Consider the following 22,606-nt stretch of genomic DNA (forward strand, 5'->3'; position numbering starts at 1 on the left):
TTATGCATTGGAGAAGGAAATGGCAACTCGCTCCAGTGTTCTTGCTGGAGAATCCCAGGGATGGGGGAGCCTGGTGGGCTGCCATCTGTGGGGTCGCACAGAGTCGACAAGACTGAAGTGACTTAGCAGCAGCAGTCCTCAAGCAGGATACATTATTGTTATATAGTCCTAAGGAATGTAGAGGGAAAAAAAACTTTGTCCTTTCTTCCTCCTTGAGAATTCCACACCCTTCTCTCCTTGGGGACCCCTGGACTTATCAACCTGCCTAGGAATTGACTCTCTCACTTTGAAAATCTGAGTCTGACTGACTGGGAAATCAGTCCTTCACTCCCTGCAGCTGTCTTGTGGGGACAGAGCTTCGGTCTCTATTATCAACCCTCCAGGAGGCATTTGAACTTCCACACAAAGACCTTTCTTTCAGTTCCCATCTAGGTGAGTCTGAGAGCCCAGTAGACACTGTGGGAGAGAAATAGAATGCAAACCTTGAACATGTATCTGAAGTCACCTGTGATTCAGCCCAGCCTAGCAAAGATACCAGAAATTACTGTGGCAGTTTGCTACCATAATTATTGTGTGTACATGTTCAGTCATTCAGTCATGTGAATGCAATCCCAAGGACTGTAGCCTGCTAGGCTCCTCTGTCCATGGAATTTTTCAGGCAAGAATACTGGAGTGGATTGCCATTTCCTACTTCAGGGGATCTTCCCAACCTAGGGATTGAACCCAAATCTCTTGCATCTCCTTCATTGGCAGGGGGATCATTTATCACTAGCACCACTTGGGAAGCCCTAATTCCTAAATAAATGTATCTACTTAGGACTAAAAGAGGAGCAAGGGCTTCACAGTTGTCACTATTGGCAAAGAACCTGCTTGTCAATGCAGGAGACATAAGACACATGGGTTTGATCCCTGAGTCAGGAAGATCCCCTGGAGGAGGGCATGCAACCCACCTCAGGATTCTTGCCTGGAGAATCCCATGGACAGAGGAGCCTGATGGGCTACTGTTCTTAGGGTCAACAGAGTCAGACATGACTGAGCGACTGAGCAGGCATGAAAAAGAGAAGCAAACCTTGACCTCAGTAAGGTAAGGCTCAGTGTTGCCAATTAAATGTTAATAATGGAAGTCCAAGTAAAAGAGAGAATGGGAGGCATAAAGTGTTTCCAGTAAAATTGGAACATAAGCCTTATGACATGCTAAGTAACAAGAGTAGAGAAATAGGTTATTAGATGTTGACAGATGTACCGTGAAGTAAGGATTTTTTTAAAGATGGATCATATTTGACTGGTTCTATATTAATGAGTAAGATCTGGACCAAGGGCTTCACGAAAATACATCCTTGCAAACATATGTATACAATGGCTGATTCATGTTGATGTAGGGTAGAAGCCAATATAATAGTGTAAAGCAATTATTCTCCAATTAAAAATAAATGAATTTAAAAAAATTCTTGAAAGATAGTGACTTCTCTTTGCTGGAATGCTTAGTCACTCAGTCCTGTCTGACTCTTTGTAACCCCATGGACTGTATCCTGCCATCTCCTCTTGTCCATGGGATTCTCCAGGCAAGAATACTGGAGTGGTCTCCCATTTCCTCCTCCATGGGACAATTCCTACCCAGGGATCAAAGCGACATATCCTATCTCCTGCATTGCATGCAGCTTCTCTACCCACTGGGCAATGGGAAAGCCCTTGCTGGATAGTTATATATGCTTACATATATATAAAAGGTTGGACACAACTGAGTGACTGAGTGCATGCATGCGCGCGTGCGCGCGTGCACACACACACACACACACACACACATATACATATATAATGTATATTTATCTGTGTGTTACACACTCTGTTAATCAAAAATTGTCAGTGAGAACCCTCTGTATGCTGCAGTTGGAGTGCTTTTATTACTGTCTTTGCTCACAGTTTTCAAAATGAATTGGAGGTTTTATTTTCTTTCCACAAAATGCTTGCCGTTTAATTGTTTTATGTATGTATAGATATATTTGTGAGAATGTTTGGTAGTTTATAAAATGTATGTGGTCAGTCAGTCATATGGTGTTCTCTCCATTGTTTTTTGCATTTTTATTAATTGAAAGAATTGAGCTGTCACTGCAATATTCTTCATTTGACAATACTTGTTTTAAAAAAATGACAGTGAATGTTTTCCTGCATAAATTTTTGTGCTAATTAATCACCTATTATGAGCTTCCTAGGTGAAGATAGTGGTAAAGAACCCGCTGCTAGTACAGGAGAGGTGAGAGGCACAGGTTGGATCCCAGGGACTGGAAGATCCCCTGGAGGAGGGCGTGCAACCCACTCCAGTATTCATTCCTGGAGAATCCCATGGACAGAGGAGCCTAGTGAGCTGTGGTCCATAGGGTTACAAAGAGTCAGACACGACTGCAGCAACTTACCACACACACACACACACACACACACACACCTATTAAACATATTTCTAACTTTTACTCTCTTCCTTATTGTTCTTTTTAATCCTTTTTGGTTAAATGTATTTATAAAAGTTGTATTACCTTTGGGCACCATATAAAAATCATTTTTTAAAAACCATTTGATTAAATGTCACCTTTGTCTTTCATGAACATATTTGAATCCATGTATATTTAAGAAAAAAAATTTAACTTGAATACTACTTCCTCCTTGCAGTTTAAAATATCTTCTCATATTCTTTTATTTCCAAGTCTTTGGCAGTTTAACATTGAATTAGTGGCTAATGTTGGTATCATTAAATTATTACTGTTCACATCTTTATGAAACTTACAGATACTCATTCAATCTTGTTACATTCAGTTACTTTAAAGCCATTACCACATAACCTAGTTTTATTCCCAGTAACATTGTCCCATATATGCTTGATTTCTTTTAAACTTTTCTTTCTACATGAGGTTCAGTTCAGTTCAGTTCAGTTCAGTCGCTCAGTCATGTCCCACTCTTTGCAACCCTATGAATCGCAGCACGCCAGGCCTTCTTGTCCATCACCAACTCCCGGAGTTCACTCAGACTCACATCCATCGAGTCAGTGATGCCATCCAGCCATCTCATCCTCTGTCGTCCCCTTCTCCTCCTGCCCCCAATCCCTCCCAGCATCAGAGTCTTTTCCAATGAGTCAACTCTTCGCATGATGTGGCCAAAGTGCTGATACCTAATTCATACACTTTTGTACAAATGCATGAATAGAATCCTATGCACATCACAGATATGCTTGATGATTCAGTGCAGTGTTTTTTTTTTTTTTTCTACTTGTGTTGCCTTTTCCTTGTTGGTCAATAATGTCCCAGGACTTTCGTCCAGTCAACTAGTATTCAATGTAATATGGGTTCATTATTTCAATAGCTGTTTAGTATTTCATAAGGTGCTGTGCTACTCACACTGCAGATGGTCTTTCCTAATATTTCTCTTTGAGTTGCTATTATATCATTCCTGCAAAAATATTTGAGATTGTTAAAGTTAAACTGTTGTTTTAAGCAGGAGCAACTTTGTTTCCTCAGAAATACTGAAAAAATGCTTGTAAAATATCTGTCTGTTATTCCAGGAACTGTGGGTGGAGATCAGGGATGCTCTAGACATCCTACAAGGCACAGGCCAGACCCCACCACAGAAAACAACCTGCCTGAGAATGTCAATAGTGCTGAGACTGAGAAGCCTTCAGTTAAAGAACTGGATTTTTAATATCTATACCATTGTTCAGATGGTTTTCCTAACAGGGTAACATTTTAAACTTCTGTCTGCAAACAGATAATGCACCTTTGATACCTGTTTCAAGGTACCACTATAAACTGTGTGACAACTCTAAATAATTTCACAGACCAATGGTTGTGAAAAAGTGTTCTTTTCTTAACTGTTACTGAGTTTGATAAAAAATTAATACCTTGAATTGTCATTTTAATGTGCCTATTTTTATTATTATATGCCCGCATAATATATGCCTCTTAATCTACCATTATCAACTTTTGAAATAATTTTTAAAAATAGTTGTTTCCATTGTGTATATGTACCACAGCTTTCTTATCCATTCATCTGCTGATGGACCAAAAACAAAAACAAAAAATGTCAGTTTAGTAGGGAAAAAAAAAAAGAATAGCTGTTTCTCAGTTGAACTTTTGGGGACTGTTTTGCCATTAAAATCATTTTGCTTGGTTAAATACATCTATTTTCTGTTGGGTTTCTTGCATTAAGATAGTTTGGCACACTTGTGGATTTTACTGTGTAACTGTCCAGGTATTCACCAAAAAATGATTGGTTTTTATATTGCATAGATTACCCCTCTGATTTATTCTATAATCTATTCTTCCCAAATTGAAGTGCAATCTTATATGTATTTAATGAAACCTATAGTAGACACATAATTCTTGATTCATTCCATGTACAATAACCGAGAATCTAATATGTGCCATAATTTTCAGGAACATTATACATTTTATTCATGTTTACACATTTCCCAATTTAATTACTAGTTCATTGGATATTATTAAATCATTACTATTTTAATATTGTTTGAGTTAGTGTGTGATGCTCCATTCAATGTTTTAAAAATACAGTTTCTTTGCAACTAATTTATTTAATTATTTTTCCTTCAATTCTCTTTATTTTATTAAAATATGTTTCTGTATGCCTGAGTGCATGCTAAGTCGCTTCAATCATGTCTGACTCTTTGCGACTTTATGGGCTGTAGCCCACCAGGCTCCTCTGTCCATGGGATTCTCCAGGCAAGAATCCTGGAGTGGGTTGCATGCCCTCCTCCGGGGGATCTTCCTGACCCAGGAATTGAACCTGTGTCTCGTGTCTCGTGCATTGGCAGGCAGGTACTTTACCACTAGCGCCACCTGGGAAGCCTGTGTTTCTATATAAGTGCACACGTACTCACATATCTTTCTGAAAATGACCAGAGCAGTTGAAGTCTCTGATGCTTAGGATTTTGCATTATCATGGTGAAGTAATAGTACAATGAAATAATTATTTATATAATATAATGTCTTTAGGCATGAATATTATGAAGAAAATTTTTCAGGGCAAAAGGATGGATTGACATGGTGTCTGTAGAATTTACAGAGTATAGTTTGAAAAGCCCTTTGTGTGTTGAACAAAGGACAGAAATAGCACTGGGGTATGCTCATCAGATTTATTTTAAAAAATATGATAATACATAAAGTCCAAGAATAACAAACACAAGATGCCCCAGAAGAAAACTGGGAAAGAGCTTGTCTCATTCCCTATAGGACAGTAAAAAACTGGTCAAATAAATGGAAAAGATTCAGGAAAAATGTCTTCTACTGTTTTATATAAGACATGTTCAACTGTTACTGTTTTCATTTGTATATTCATTTTTGTTGGTTTATTTACTTTGCCCATTTTTCTTTTGGGGTAGTCAGATATGTCAGGTTTCTTTCATTATAAAAGTATAACTGTTCTGTCAAGGTAAACATGTATTTTTCTTTTTGAAAATTATTTTTCCTGAGTGTCAAACAGAGATAACCAGAATTGGAATGTTGCCAAACAAAGGAAACTCTAATTTATCACATAGTCTCAGGGGCCATTAGAGCTTGTTCAATCTTCTACCCTCTAATGTCTGTTTCATTTTCCTCTCCTCACTCTCCCCCAGCCTCTCTTTCACACACACACACACACACACACACACACTTTTCATATTTCTTTAAATACAGAGCAGAAAGTGATCATAAAAATGAACCCCAAGTTTATTGGTCTATAGGCAGTCTATGAACTGGAATTTCTGGGTACTATTTATACATTTTGTAGGAGAAAGATGATCTGATCTGATCAGCTTGAGTTATAGTGGTATATGGTGTGAGAAGGGTGGTTCTGGGTGTGAAATGTGTGGTAGGAACATAGCCCAGGAGGACATGGTGTGATGATGATGAGGATGATGATGATGATGATGATGATGATGATGATGATGTGTGTGTGTGTGTGTGTGCGAGCGTGTGTGTGTGCTTATGCCTTGTGGAATGAGAGCAGTTCTTAAAGCAGAGGCACCTGGACTCATATATTAAGGTGCCCTATATCACAGAGCCCAGAACTCAGTCAGCAGAAGGTACTAAGGATGGAAGATGCTTTAATTCACAGGATGCTTTTGCAACTAAATTCATAAAGTGCAAGGAACAAGCATTTTCCTTAGGTCCTTTGTAGCAGCCATTCTCTCGCCAGGCACATATTTCTCTTGATATCATACTAGATCCTTTTCTCCCTTTCTTGAGCTTTCTGTTCAATTATCACCTTGTTTGCTGGCCTTACCTGAACACGCAGTCCATGAAAATACCTCCTCAGTTCAGTTCAGTTCAGTTCAGTCGCCCAGTCGTGTCTGACTCTTTGCGACCCCATGAATCGCAGCACACCAGGCCTCCCTGTCCATCACCAACTCCCGGAGTTCACTCAGACTCACGTCCATCGAGTCAGTGATGCCATCCAGCCATCTCATCCTCTGTCATCCCCTTCTCCTCCTGCTCCCAATCCCTCCCAGCATCAGAGTCTTTTCCAATGAGTCAACTCCTTGCATGAGGTGGCCAAAGTACTGGAGTTTCAGCTTTAGCATCATTCCTTCCAAAGAACACCCAGTGTTGATCTCCTTTAGAATGGACTGGTTGGATCTTCTTGCAGTCCAAGGGACTCTCAAGAGTCTTCTCCAACACCACAGTTCAAAAGCATCAATTCTTCGTCACTCAGCTTTCTTCACATATCTAGCTATGTTCTCTTCATACCAACTGTAATCACTTGACATATTATATAATATTTTATTTGCACATCATCTTTCACCATCACTGGATTGTGAAAACTTCCTTTTTTTAGCATCATATACTTGTTACTTATATTTGTTTAGAGGGACTTCCCAGATGGCTCAGTGGTAAAGAATCTGCCTAACAATGCAGAAGAGGCAGGTTAGATCCCTGGGTTAAGAAGATCATCTGGAGAAGGAAATGGCAACCCACTCCAGTATTCTTGCCTGGGAAATCCCTTGGACAGAGGAGCCTGGCCAGCTATAGTCCGGGGGTGGGGGGCAGTCTCAAAAGTGTCAGACACAGCTTAGTGATTAAACAGAAATATATGTTTTGAACATGGTTGACACTCAATATATATTCTTCAAATGTATGAAAGTATTTCTCATTACAACTGTAGAATGCATATTTCTTTGGGAATATGCTGACAGTGGGACAAAAATGCCTAAGTAGAGATGAAACAGAATTTTTCTAAACACAAGATATTAAAAATATTTTATTGACAGCAAAATAGAAATTTTACTATTTCATCTATGAGGGTTATGCCAATTTTTGTGAAACTTAGTCATGTTATTTTCATTTTCTTGGTAGTCACCTCCACCACATGGAACCAGGTAATAATAGACAATTTTCTAAATTTTTTCTTCTGGGATTCTCAGACGATCCAGAATTGCAGCCTCTCATCTTTGGGCTTTTCCTCTCCATGTACTTGATCACTGTGTTTGGAAACCTGCTCATTATCCTGGTCACCATCTCTGACTCCAATATCCACACACCCACGTACTTCTTCCTCTCAAACCTGTCCTTTGTAGACATCTGCTTCGCTTCCACCACTGTCCCAAAGACGCTGCAGAATATTCAGACCCAGAGCAAAGTCATAACCTAAGAAGGTTGTATCATCCAGATGTATTTTTACATTCTCTTTGCAAAATTAGATGATATTCTCTTGACAGTGATGGCCTATGGTCGGTATGTGGCCATCTGCCACCCTTGCATTACACGGTCATCATGAGCCTCCGGCTCTGTGGACTGCTGGTTCTGATATCCTGGGTGCTGATTGCCTTGTATTCCTTGCTACACAGCTTAATGGTGTTCAATTGTCCTTCTGTCCAGTTGTGCAAATCCCCTACTTTTTCTGTGAACTCAGTCAGGTGGTACAACTTGCCAGTTTTGACAACTTTCTTAATAACATAGTGATGTATTTTGAAGCTGTCCTGATGGGTGGTGGTCCTTTTGCTGGTATCCTTTACTCTTACTCTAAAATAGTTTCCTGCACGTGTAAAATATCATCAGCTCAGGGGATGAATAAAGCATTTTCTGTGTGTCCCACTTCTTGGTTGTCTCCCTATTTTATTTTACAGCCTTAGGAGTGTTCCTTAGCTCTGCTGCTACCCACACCTCACATTCAAGTACAATTGCCTTGGTGATGTACACTGTGGTCACACCCATGCTGAATGCTATCATCTACAGTTGAGAAACCAAGATAAAAAAGAGGCTCTAAAGAGATTATATTTGATGCCTAGCATAAAAGACCAATTATATTAGTGCTCTGGATTGTATAACTCAAAGAATTAGAATCAGAAGTTGTTCTTTCATCATAGTGAAATAAAATTTGCTCCTTGCACTTATTTCCTGAGATTTCCATTTTTCTTTTCTTCTTTGAATTCAGCATCTTTATACAATTTTAGGAACTCTCTTATTAAGCTTTATCCTTAGTCTTATATATAGACATTAAAAATTTTTTCCTACTCCACCATTTTTCTACCTTTGGATCAAAAATGTTTGGAAATTCCATTTTGTTTTGAAGGAATATCATAGATTTATGAAGAATTTATTAGGAGTAAAGTCTTTTTATTAAAACATTTCACCTGTTGTTGTTCAGTTGCCCGGTCATGTCCAACCCTTTGTGACTCCATGGATTGCAGCATGCCAGGCCTGCCTGTCCCTCTCCATCTCCCAGAGCTTGCCAAAGTTCATGTTCATTGCATTGGTGATGCCATTCAGCCGTCTCATCCTCTGATGCCCTCTTCTCCTTCTGTCCTCAATATTTCCCAGCAGCAAGGACTATTCCAATGAATCATCTGTTTGTGTCAGGTGACCAAAATACTGGAACTTCAGCTTTAGCATCAGTCTTTCCTGTGAATATTCAGGGTTGATGTCCCTTAAGACTGACTGGTTTGATCTCCTTGCTGTCTAAGGGACTATCAGGAGTCTTCTCCAGCAGCACAGTTTGAAGGCATCAGTTATTCTACATTCTGACTCTCACAACCATATGTGACCACTGGGAAGACCATAGCCTTGACTATAAGGACATTTGTTGGCAGAGTAATGTCTCTGCTTTTCAACACACTGTCTAGGTTTGTCATTGGTTTCCTGCCAAGAAGCAATCGTCTTCTGAATCCATGGCTACAGTCACTGTCCACAGTGATTTTGGAGATCAAGAGGAAGAATCTGTCACTGCTTCCACCTTTTCCCCTTCTACTTGTCATGAATTAATGGGGCTGGGTGTCATGATGTTAGTTTTTTTCCAATATTTAGTTTTAAGCTGGCTCTTTAGGAGAGCATTTAATCTACTGGCTGCTTTAAAGAGGATTTTGGTAGGTATTACTTATTGCCCATTTGTTAACTTGTTTTCTGATTGTGTAGTTCTTTGTTTTTCTTTTTTCTTTGTGTTTCTTCTCTTATGATTTAATGATTTTATTTAGTGATATGTTTGTGTTATTTTTCCTTTAGTTTTTGCTTATCTAGTGTAGATTTTTCATGTACGGTAAACAAAGTGTCTTCATATTGTCATGCGAGTGTAGTTCCTGGATTCTTGGTCTTGTCACAACAAAGATTTGGAGTGACAGACATTAAAGCCCCCTCGGCGTGTCACAGCTCTCAGGTCTTGGATAGACCGTGTTATAGCTCTCAGGTCTCGAATGGACCATGTTATAGCTCTTAGACAAATCAGTGTTTCAGCTCTATTTTATTTAGAAGATGGTAGGAAAATCCATCTTCGAGGCGTGAGGGCACGTCGATCTAAAGACAAGAGGAGAAGAGCACCCCAGTGCGCAGGAGAGAGAGAGAGAGCTTGCTTTGGCTCCTCTGTTTATCTGTTTATCTCTCCCTGGGCCTGTCCTGTGTAAATTGGGCCAGCCAGGAGTGTTGTTTGTTTTACCTGAGATCCTCACTCTGGTCCTCAGACCTTCTTTTGTGTCATTTTCATGGGCTTTTTCCCTTCCTTGTCTTATAGCCACTGCCATTTTGGACTCCTTTTCCCTGTTCTACCTACCTAACATTCCCCCCCTCAAGAGAGGGGAGGCCCAATTCTTTGGGAATAGCCATGTCGAGGTCTTTTGGGCTACTTCCTGCTGAATTGGGATGGCGAGGGGCATTGGGCCTCCCCCTCTTGTTAGTCTCAAGCCTCAGAGTCCTTATAGTGGTGTCCATCTAAGAGTGTGTGATATTTTCGTGGTCAGCTGTAGTTTTATACCTTTGTTGAACTGGCACTGTATGTTGTAGCTTTTTGACCTGGGCAGAGACAAAACAAGTTAGACAATTGACAGTACATGGAATAATCATAAACATCATCAATATAGCATAACAAGGACTAGTAGGGGCATTAGTCAATTTTAAATTCACATCGCCAGGATGGCTCAAGTCCCTGCTTGTTCAAGGATCAGAAGATCTATCTCCTGTCTGTTTTGGAGTACAATCTCTGTCAAGCTGTGTTGGCTCTCTGCAATCAGTCAGACAGGACATGCTTCCTGGTTTTCAAGTCATAAATCTGGCTACCTGAGAACTTAAGCAGCCTAACCCAGACCCAAGAGATTGCCACATATTTTTTCCTAGGTTGACTAATACATTTAAAATTGATTGATTTAACATATGAAAAGATTGGTGTCTGCTGACTCAGTGATACAAGCATCACTGTTGACAAATAAGTGATGGGAATGGAATTCCAGTCGGATGAGAATGAAGAAGGAATGGAAGGAATAAACTGGCTCTGGTAAAAGCAGAACACATCTGAGGAGTTTTGCAGTTCATGGGAGTAGGAAAGCAGAGTATTAGGATTGGAGGTGTGAACATTGAAGGGAGGGTATTTAAAAATTTGTTCAGGCTCAGTGTTTCAACATGTCCTGTATTTATGAGAAGAATCCAGACCCATGGAGGTAGATGCTATGTTGCAACTGCAGTATTTAGGACACATATTTCACAGTATTGCCTACCACCTTGATATTCCCATGAAAAAGAGCATTGTATAAATATGCACAAAGAGGTATGCCAAAGAGTATTACTTGGTAATTTTTTCATTACAGGATGGCTAAGCATTCCCTGGTGGCACAGTGGTAAAGAATCTGCTTGCCAATGCAGGAGACGTGGGTTCGATCCCTGGTCCAGGAAGATCCCTTGGAATATGGAATGGCAACACACTCCAGTATTCTTGCCTGGAGATTCTCATGGACAGAGGAGCCTTGTGGGCTACAGTACATGGAGTTGCAAAAGAGTTGGACACGATTTAGCAACAGAACACCACCACCAAAATACATGTTTGGTTTGTTAGTCATTCACTTTCTATATGCAAATTGTCTTTGCAAGAATTTTGCTTTGTGTCTTGGAATCTGAGTGTCTTTTTTTTTTTTTTTTTTGCATTCTTTCAAAAGTTAGGACTTTCTTCATCAAATTTGTAGTTTGCCATTTAATTCTTCTATGTAGGTGTAGTTCCATTAATGGAGTTGTGTGAGAGTTTATAAATTGTGTTTAATCAAATCTATCAGTTGGACACATTGTGTGCTCCGCTTATTACTTTTAAATATGGAATTTCTTCTGCATCTTTAGTAGTAAGGAATAGATATTATGCATATTGCTATCTTATTTCATATCCAACTATCCTAATTTGTATTATTTTGTTTTTGTGATTAAACCCATTTTTTGAAAAGTAACTATCTATCTTTTCTCAAGTTGTGGAACAAATTGTTTTGCATTTAACTAGAGATATCTTATGGGGCTTCCCTGATAGCTCAGCTGGTAAAGAATCCACCTGCAATGCTGGAGACCTGGGTTTGATCCCTGGTTTGGGAAGATCCCCTGGGGAAGGGAAAGGCTACCCACTCCAGTATTTTGGCCTAGAGAATTCCATGGATGATATAGTCCATGGGATCACAAAGAGTTGGACATGACTGAATGACTTTCACTCACTCACATTTTGCCTGCTACCAATCCTTCTTAATATATATTTTATTTCAGATTACTCAAGAGCTATTATATTTCAGTGATCTAATACATAATTTATCATGACCTATAAAGTGAATAAAAAAAATATCTTTCAAAGTTACATAAAGATCCTCGGTGGAGGAGACTGAAACTGTATATACCTGACTCTAACGCAGGACTACTGTCTTGTTACTCAAACTGTGATCCACAGACCAATACCTACACTTTCATCAATACCTAAGAACTTGTTTGAAAGGCAGTTCCTGTGTCTGCTAGAGACCCAATGAGACATACTTTGTATTTGAACCACAAACTTTGATGATTTGTATGCATAATGAGCTTATTGGAGCTCTGGTCTAGAATAGGTTTTCTTTTTTTTTTTTTCATTTGTACTCAGACTTTAATATGATTCTTTTTTTTTTTTTTTTTAATTTTAAAATCTTTAATTCTTACATGTGTTCCCAAACATGAACCCCCCTCCCACCTCCCTCCCCATAACATCTCTGTGGGTCATCCCCATGCACCAGCCCCAAGCATGCTGTATCCTGCGTCAGACATAGACTAGCGATTCAATTCTTACATGATAGTATACATGATAGAATGCCATTCTCCCATATCATCCCACCCTCTCCCTCTCCCTCTGAGTCCAAAAGTCCGTTATAGACAGCTGCGTCTTTTTCCTGTCTTGCATCCAGGGTCGTCATTGCCATCTTTCTAAATTCCGTATATATGTGTTAGTATACTGTATTGGTGTTTTTCTTTCTGGCTTACTTCACTCTGTATAATCGGCTCCAGTTTCGTCCATCTCATCAGAACTGATTCAAATGAATTCTTTTTAATGGCTGAGTAATACTCCATTGTGTATATGTACCACAGCTTTCTTATCCATTCATCTGCTGATGGACATCTAGGTTGTTTCCATGTCCTGGCTATTATAAACAGTGCTGCGATGAACATTGGGGTACATGTGTCTCTTTCAATTCTGGTTTCCTCGGTGTGTATGCCCAGCAGTGGGATTGCTGGGTCATAAGGGAGTTCTATTTGCAATTTTTTAAGGAATCTCCACACTGTTCTCCATAGTGGCTGTACTAGTTTGCATTCCCACCAACAGTGTAGGAGGGTTCCCTTTTCTCCACACCCTCTCCAGCATTTATTGCTTGCAGATTTTTGGATCGCAGCCATTCTGACTGGTGTGAAGTGGTACCTCATTGTGGTTTTGATTTGCATTTCTCTGATAATGAGTGATGTTGAGCATCTTTTCATGTGTTTGTTAGCCATCCATATGTCTTCTTTGGAGATGTGTCTATTTAGTTCTTTGGCCCATTTTTTGATTGGGTCATTTATTTTTCTGGAATTGAGCTGCATAAGTTGCTTGTATATTTTTGAGATTAGTTGTTTGTCAGTTGCTTCATTTGCTATTATTTTCTCCCATTCAGAAGGCTGTCTTTTCACCTTGCTGATATTTTCCTTTGTTGTGCAGAAGCTTTTAATTTTAATTAGATCCCATTTGTTTATTTTTGCTTTTATTTCCAGAATTCTGGGGGGTGGATCATAGAGGATCCTGCTGTGATTTATGTCTGAGATAGAATAGGTTTTCTTACTGTTGGCATTTGGGGCAGGAACATTACTTCTATTGGGTTCTGTCTTGTGGAATATAAATTAGTAGTATCTTTCTCAGTTCAGTTCAGTTCAGTTCAGTCACTCAGTCGTGTCCGACTCTTTGCGACCCCATGAATCACAGCATGCCAGGCCTCCCTGTCCATCACCAACTCCCGGAGTTTACCCAAACTCATGTCCATTGAGTCGGTGACAGCATCCAACCATCTCATCCTCTATCATCCCCTTCTCCTCCTGCCCCCAATCTCTCCCAGCATCAGAGTCTTTTCCAATGAGTCAACTCTTCACATCAGGTGGCCAAAGTACTGGAATTTCAGCTTCAGCATCAGTCCTCCCAGTGAACACCCAGGACTGATCTCCTTTAGGATGGACTGGTTGGATCTCCTTGCAGTCCAAGGGACTCTCAAGAGTCTTCTCCAACACCACAGTTCAAAAGCATCAATTCTTCGGTGCTCAGCTTTCTTCACAGTCCAACTCTCACATCCATACATGACTACTGGAAAAACCATATCCTTGACTAGACAGACCTTTGTTGGCAAAGTAATGTCTCTGCTTTTGAATATGCTATCTAGGTTGGTCATAACTTTTCTTCCAAGGAGTAAGCATCTTTTATTATTATTTTTTATGTGTTTTCTTTTTCTTTTTTTTAATTTAAATTTATTTATTTTAATTGGAGGCTAATTACTTTACAATATTGTATTGGTTTTGCCAGTGTCTTTTAATTTCATGGCTGCAATCACCATCTGCAGTGATTTTGGAGCCCCCAAAAATAAAGTCTGACACAGTTTCCCCATCTATTTCCCATGAAGTGATGGGACCAGATGCCATGATCTTCATTTTCTGAATGCTGAGCTTTAAGCCAACTTTTTCACTCTCCTCTTTCATTTTCATCAAGAGGCTCTTTAGTTCCTCTTCACTTTCTGCCATAAGGGCGGTGTCATCTGCATATCTGAGGTTATTGATATTTCTCTCGGCAATCTTGATTCCAGCTTGTGTTTCTTCCAGCCCAGCGTTTCTCATGATGTACTCTGCATAGAAGTTAAACAAGCAGGGTGACAATATACAGCCTGATGTACTCCTTTCCCTATTTGGAACCAGTCTGTTGTTCCATGTCCAGTTCTAATGTTGATTCCTGACCTGCATATAGGTTTCTCAAGAGGCAGGTCAGGTGGTATTCCCATCTTTTCAGAATTTTCCACAGTTTTTTGCATAACAATATCTATATATGTCTTTCATAGTTACAAATATTTTATACTGAGGACTCTTAAATGACAGCTATTAACTCCTGATACAAGTAGGGAATCCTTATCGGCATTATAAAAACTTTCAAGAAACCAAGGATTATAATATCCAAGTTTTATATTAAAGGAGAAAATTTATTCCCTTTTGAAGAAGGGAATAATCATATTCAGAGATTTCAGGTGTTGTGTTCCCAACAAAATCCAAAGCTTTGAAGACTCTGTGGACCTAGTTGAGGCAAATTGTCCATGTTATATTATTGAGATAATTTGAACTCAGGGCTGTGATGAGGTGTTGGGAGGCTTAGAGCTCTGGAAGTAAGAGAGGTAAAGTCAAAGGAGCTGTAAAAACTGATTTCACCTAACTTATAATGCAGTCTCCTAGGAACAGAGAGTCAGTAGGAAAAAAAAAAAATTCTATCCAGACCAGTGTCTCTAAGGGAAATCATGTACTTAGAAGCTGAATTAACAAGAGGAAAACATGCCTAATGAACTGACACAGGAAGCTGTAAACATTTCCTCTGCTACAGTCCCTCAGCCTGTGCCTCTTTGATTGTATAGGATGTGGTTATTTACTTTTGCAGTCCTACATCTGGCTGGGAGACTAATGCTTGGTTTTTATCCTTTCCTGTTTTCTTGTTTGAGGACAAAACTTTGATCTGCCTTGTCAATTAATTAGGGAGAAATTTTGACCTTCACAGAGAAATCATCTACCCAGAGTTCCCAAGCAGGTGAGTCTGAGAGCCCCACAGACACTGGAGGGGAGGATCAGAGAGGATGGAAGCCAGGAACATGTACCTGAGGACCAATCGGGCATAGCCCAGATGCAGAGATCTCTGTGGTTATTTGCTGCTTTTCATAATAATGCATTTATTTACGATGTAAAAAAAGTGACCATCATACTTGGAAACAAGGATATTAGTTTTGACAATTAAATCTTCTAGAAGCCCAATAGAAGAGGAAATGGGAGACACAGGATATTACCTGTGGTGGGATGCACAGTGAAGTGACAGCATTTCTTTTTATTGTAAGATGGGGCATATTAGACTCGGTTTCTACATGCAGGAGAAAGATCTGTACCCAGGACTGTTTGCAAAGACACCCTTGCAATAGTTGTGCAATAAACACACACATTACAGTACCTTCTCTCACGCTAGGTATTCACGTAAGGGGGAAAAAAAACACTTAGTTTCATAGGTGAAAAGATGTATGATAATGAGGTTAACTTTTTCTATTTAAAAATGTCTCTACAATTCTTCTGCTTTATAAACTGCGTCACTTATTTTTTATGTTTAATTGAATCCTTTGAAAGAAGAAATTGTTTTCCTTTTCTTTCTTTCTTTTTTTTTTTTTTAACAAAAACTGAATGTCAAGTCTTCTTTGTATATATATACATAGATACATTTGTGAGGATGGTACGTTGTTGTTGTTTGGTAGCCAAGTTGTGTCCAACTGTTTGCAACCCCATGAAATATAGCCCACCAGGCTCCTCTGTCCATGGGATTTCCCAGGTAAGAATACTGGAGTGGGTTGCCATGCCCTCCTCCAGGGGATCTTCCTGACCCAGGGATCTAACCCAGGTCTTCTGCATTGGCAGGTTCAGATTTTACCACTGAGCCACCAGGGAAACCTGGGGATTGTATAATAATTCATTTTTGGGGTCAAATTTTGGACCAATTTTTGTGTCAAATCTGTCAGTCAGTTTATGCTATAAAGTGTTATGAACTATATATAGTCACCATGCTGTACAGCACACCCCATTTGTTGCTTTTTCATTGTCACTTTTCTTACTGAATGAATTCAGTTATCACTTTAATATTCTTGATGGTTCAATCCTTGTAAACCAAAATGGAAAGTGAGAGTTCCGCAGCATCCTTAGTGATATTAATAATAAATAGCACTTTATACATATTTACTTCTAGTTTCACAACTGTTATTTCTTATTGTTCCTTTTAGCCTTCTAATTAAATCTATTTGCAAAAGTTGCATCAGCTCTGGACATAATTTTTTAATATACATTTATTTATTTTCATTGGAGGTTAATTACTTTACAATATTGTATTGGTTTTGTCATACATCAACATGAATCCACCACAGGTATACATTTCTTTACCATATTAAACATTGCCTTCACATTCTGTAAGTGTATTTGAGTCCATCTATTTCAATGAGATGAAATTACAACTTTGGTACCGCTCTGTCTCCTCACTGTGAATGTCCTGTTATATTCTTTCATTTCCCTGTTTTGGCAATTTCAACTTGAATTAGAGACCAATGCTGGTATCATTAAATTCTTACTCTTTTATGTGTTTTTATTAGTTAGTGGTAGATTTTTCATTCAACTTTTTACCTACAGTTGTTCAGGAAGCAATGTATTTTATCTTATTTTGCTTCATAAGGTTAAGTATATTTATTATTTCATGTTTTTATTTATGGAATAAGTATTTTTTATTCCTTAATTTTATAGTTTCCTTTAAAGATACCCTTCTAAAATATGCACTTATACATATTCACATACTTTTATACAAAGGTATAAATATAATCCTAAATACATCATTAAATTTTCTTTATGTTTTACTGATAAGTGGCCAGTATGTTTAATGTTTTTCTACAGTTTATCCACTTTTGTCTATTTCTCAGCAACAACTCAGGGACTTGCTTCTAAACAACTAGTAATAATGCTGGCTCATTATTTCAATGTCCATATAATATTCCATGGCTGTGTGGCTGTGTGACTCATACATTCGATGGTCTGTATCATTATTTAGCAATGAGGACTATCATATCACTGCTACAAAATTATTTTGAGATTGTTAATTTAACATTGCACTTCTAAACCAAGGGTAACTATCCCTCAGGGGACGTTGAGCAATATCAGTAGACATTTTTTGCTGTCACACTGATGAAGGGCAGGTGGTGGGCAAGGATGCTTCTAAACATCCTACAATGTACAGGACAGACCCCACCACAGAGAAGGACCTGGCAGAGAATATCCAGTAGTGTGGAGATGGAGGAACCCTGAGTTAAAGAATATTTGTGTTTCTATTATCAATAGCTGTCTTAGGTGGTTTCCACAATGTTCTCCATTTCATATCTCTGCCAGTGAAATTAGAGAGTTTCCCTTATGTCTGTAATACTTGTTTAAAAGTTTCAACCTCAATCAACATTAAGTTTTTTCCCAGGCTGAAGGTTGTGAATTAGATATCCTCCTGTTTATTAAATTAGTACTCACTTTGAACAAAGATTTGTATATTCAATCAGCAAGTTATTTCTTATTATTACCATACATCTACATATACTTTATGCCTTCTTCTCAACAGTTAACTGCATTTCCAATGATTTTTTACGAAGCATTGTTCTGTGATTGATTTGGGGGTTGTTAGTTTTGACCATAAAATGCTTTAAATTTTTATATAGTTAAATTTGTGTTTCTTCTTACTTCTGATTTTCTCCCTTGATAATAATAGTTTTCTCACCTGTAGATTTTATATATGGTTTTATATGATCATCTGAAATGGACTGTTCACTTTTACACTGTCTTTCTTAAAAAGATGCATTAAATAGGAAACCACTTCATTTCCTTCCAGATAGATGGCCATTTATTCCGAATTTTATTCAACAACCCAGCCTTTTCCTATCAAATTGAAGTACAATCTTCCCATACACTAGTGTTCATATCTAAGGGGATCTAATTCATAATCATTCAACAAATATTAACAATGCATATGCTGTTTGCTAGAAATTACCAGGTAGATTATACATTAGATTCTCTTGAGTCAAGGTCTTTTCTAAATTAGTTATTAATTCATTATTAATGATTGTTTTGATTGTTCTGTTACTGCTAAAAACTGAATGGAATAACAAAAATTGATTGAGACATAACGGTTTTGATGTTCCATTCAGTTTTGTTTAATGCATTTATATGAAATCACTCTTTTAACTGGTTTAACATTTTTGTCATTCTATTTCATAATTTATAATTTTCTTAATTGTGTTTTTAAAATAAATGCACATGTATTCATGTACATATGGGAAAATAAGTAAACAAGGGAGCTGAAATCAGTGATGCTTGGAATCTTGCATTATAGTGACACCATCACAATATACTGAAATAAAACAGTGTCCTTAGGCTTAAATCATGGGAAGAAATTTATCCAGAAGAAGAGAATGAATTTTCATGACTTCATGGACTCACAGAGTATGGTCTGCAAAAGCCCTTGCATGCTGTTCAAAGATCAGAACTAGAATTAGGATGTTCCCAGTGGATTTATGAAAAAAATTAAAAACATTAAGCCCAAGAATAACAAATAAAATATATCTCATAAGAAAACAGAGATAAGGGCACTTTCCTGGCTGTCCAGTGGTTAGGACTTTGCCTTCCAGTGCACGGGCTGTGGGTTCGATCCCTGGTTGGGAAGCTAAGATCCCACATGTCTCACAGCTAAAGATCTACAATATAAAACAGGCATAATATTGGAGCATTTTCAATAAAGACTAAAAATGGTCCACATCAAAAAAAAAAAAAAAGAAAAAAAAAAAAAAGAAAAAACAGAGACAAGGCAAATTGGTATGGTTTTTCACACCCTACAGATACCATTGCTTCTGTCTTTGGAAAAGAGGTATTTTTCTTTCTGATCTTTCCTGGTTATCAAGGGATACAGCTGCAGTTGAAATGTTGCCAAACCGAGAACACCACATTGTCTTAGGGGCTGTTTGAGCTTGTTATATCTTTCCCCTTCATTTTATCTCTCTCTCTCCCATGCTCTTTATACTTATTTAAATATAGGGCAGAAAGTCATTGTAGCTAAAAGAGATCTCAACTGTATTATTTGCTCAGTAGCTTGTGAACTGGAATTTCTAGCTAGTATTTAAACATCCTTTAGGAGAAAGATAATCTGATCTGACAAGCTTGAGGTGTCACCACCCGTGGCTTAAGGAAGGTGGTGCTGGGTGAGAAATTCATGACAGTAACACAGCCCAGGAGGCTATGGTGTGTGTGTATACTTGTGCCTTGTGGAGTGACAGCAGTTGTTAAAGCAAAGGCACTTGCACTCACATACTAAGGTGACGTGATAAGGTGACAGAAGCCAAAAGTCCATCAAAGATGGTACTAAGAAGACGATCTGATATAATTTACAAGACTCCTTTGCAACTAAATCCATAAAGTTCTGGGAACAAGATGGAAGGAGGGATTCTCTGTGGACTGAAGGTTCAGCTATAGCAGGGAAGCCACCTTGTTCCTCAGCATCCTTGACACCATCTCTAATCACTCCCCCTCTTGATTATCCCTCTACCCCACTGGCTTTCTCATTTGCCTTTGGACATGTGGAACCAGTATGTTCCTCAGGTTCTTTGCAGTGGCAGTTCCCTCTGCCAGACACACACTTCTCCTGGTATCTCACTAGGTACTTCTCTCTCTTCCTTGACATCTCTTCAAATAACCTCTTGTTTGCAGCCCTTGCAACTTGGTATAAAATAATGCCACCTACTATTCTCTCCTTTATACATGTTTTTGTTTTCTTCATAACACCTGTCACCTTCTAACATATTCTATATTTATTTGAATATCGTCTTTCACCACCCTTGGATTGTGAGAGATTTGTTTTTAAGTGTCTCTGCTTATCCCCTATATGTACTTGAAACATGTTGACTGTCAGCATAATGTTTCTCAAAGGCATAAAAGACTTTCTCATTAAAACTGTAAATGCATGAACTCCTTGGAAATATGCTGAGAATGAGACAAAATTATCTAATTAGAGGTGAAATGTAGTATACCTTCAAGGAGAATTTATCTATATACAACTCATTAACATCAATTTCTTGCCAGCAAAATAGAAATTACAGAAGTTCAGCTATGTGAGTTATACCTGTTTGAAAATTATTCATGTTATTTTCTTTTTTCCCAGTAGTCACTTCCATCGCATGGAATCAAGGAACAAGACACAAATTTCAGAATTTCTCCTTCTGGGACTTTCAGAGGAGCCAGCATTGCAGCCCCTTATATTTGGGCTTTTCCTCTTCATATACCTGATCACTGTGATTGGAAACCTGCTCATCATCCTGGCCACCATCTCAGATCCCCACCTCCACACACCCATGTACTTCTTCCTCTCCAACCTGTCCTTTGTAGATATCTGTTTTATGTCCACCACCATCCCAAAGATGCTGTGGAACATCCAGACACAGAGCAAAGTCATCACCTATGAAGGCTGCATCGTCCAGGTGTATTTTTACTTACTCTTTGCAGCATTAGATGACTTTCTCCTTACCGTGATGGCCTATGACCGGTATGTGGCTATCTGTCAACCCCTGCACTACACAGTCATCATGAACCCTTGGCTCTGCAGACTGTTAGTGCTGCTGTCCTGGATCGTGAGTGCCCTCTTTCCCCTGTTACACAGCTTAACAGTGTTGCAACTGTCCTTCTGCTCAGACTTGGAAATACACCACTTTTTCTGTGAAATCACATGGCTGATCAGACTGGCCTGTTCTGACCCCTTTCTCAATAACATGATGGTGTATTTTGGATCTGTAGTTCTCGGGGGTGTTCCCCTGGCTGGCATCCTTTACTCTTACTCTAAGATAGTGTCCTCTATCTGTGGAATCTCATCAGCTCAGGGGCAGTATAAAGCATTCTCCACCTGTGCATCTCACCTCTCTGTTGTCTCCTTATTTTATTGTTCAGCCTTAGGAGTGTATCTTAGCTTCACTGCTACCCACAGCTCACACACAAGTGCTATAGTATCGGTGATGTACACTGTGGTCACACCCATGCTGAACCCCTTCATCTACAGTCTGAGAAACAAGGACATAAAAAGGGCTCTGAAAAGATTCTTTGGGATGGAAATGTTTGTAAAAGGGCCATTTGCCCTTGGGCTGAAAAACTGCCCATGATAGCAGGGTCAAAGCCTCATAGGGGGATATGTGATTCTTTGATTAGACTATGATAATAGCAATTGCTTCTTCAGTTTATAGCCTGGTATTTCCATTTCTTTGATTTCAGCTTCTCCATATGATTTTAAAAGCATCCTTTCTTAACTTTTCTGTTCCCTATCATCTAAAGATTTTTCTCTTGTTATTTTTCTACTCTTTCAAATTGATTCAAAACCATGTGTGAAACATATGTAAATTCCCATTTATCTCATGATGCTTCACACATTTCTTAAGAATAAATTCTTCTGAAATGATATACTTTATACTGAGTAATTTTTCTTTCTTTTTGCTAAAAGAATAATCATGAATTGTGCTACTTCTGTGGGAAAAAAACTAACTTGGAAACCAAACCAATTACACAATTTCGTAGGAGAGTAAAATGTGGAACTACAGTTTATCATACCTTAGTTCTTCATACCTTGGAGCATCACGACCATAATTGCTTTTTTTTTGAAAATGTAGGTGTTAACAGATAGTGTATTTCATAAATGGTCATCTGATTTTACGCCTTCACAGGGTACAATTCTTTATTTAACCTAGTGTCTACATTCTCTATAGGAGTTACTGGTAAAGCTGATCTCAAATGCATGTCTCTAATTGACATCTATATGAAACAGAAATTTCAATAAAGACTTTGACATAATAAGACCTAGAGTCAGAGAGACATTAAGTATGATGCAGCAATAATTTGTGTCAGATTATATCTTTGCAAATTATTTTTTCATGATGTCCATTTACTTACTGATGTATGTAATTTAGTATCTGTGTGTAAAGGGGTTTATTGTTGGGGTGAAAGAGTTTTTGGCATAATTATATCTTTCCGCTTGCAAACTTCCATTGTTGCCTACAAATAAATGGCTCCTTCCATTGCTCTAGATG

General features: G+C 38.5%; 1 protein-coding gene and 1 pseudogene across 1 annotated transcript; both read left to right on the forward strand.

Annotated features, from left to right (window-relative positions):
- Positions 1–7,347: 7,347 nt before the first annotated feature.
- Positions 7,348–8,288, forward strand: LOC128051267 (olfactory receptor 7A5-like; annotated as a pseudogene).
- A 12,428-nt stretch (positions 8,289–20,716) lies between these two features.
- On the forward strand, positions 20,717–21,688 carry LOC128051264 (olfactory receptor-like protein OLF4). The gene has a single exon (XM_052643794.1). It carries the CDS (start codon positions 20,717–20,719, stop codon positions 21,686–21,688), a length of 972 nt encoding a protein of 323 aa, XP_052499754.1.
- Positions 21,689–22,606: the final 918 nt, after the last annotated feature.

The sequence above is a fragment of the Budorcas taxicolor genome, chromosome 7 (assembly GCF_023091745.1).
Source record: "Budorcas taxicolor isolate Tak-1 chromosome 7, Takin1.1, whole genome shotgun sequence".
In the NCBI taxonomy this organism is placed as follows: Eukaryota; Metazoa; Chordata; class Mammalia; order Artiodactyla; family Bovidae; genus Budorcas; species Budorcas taxicolor.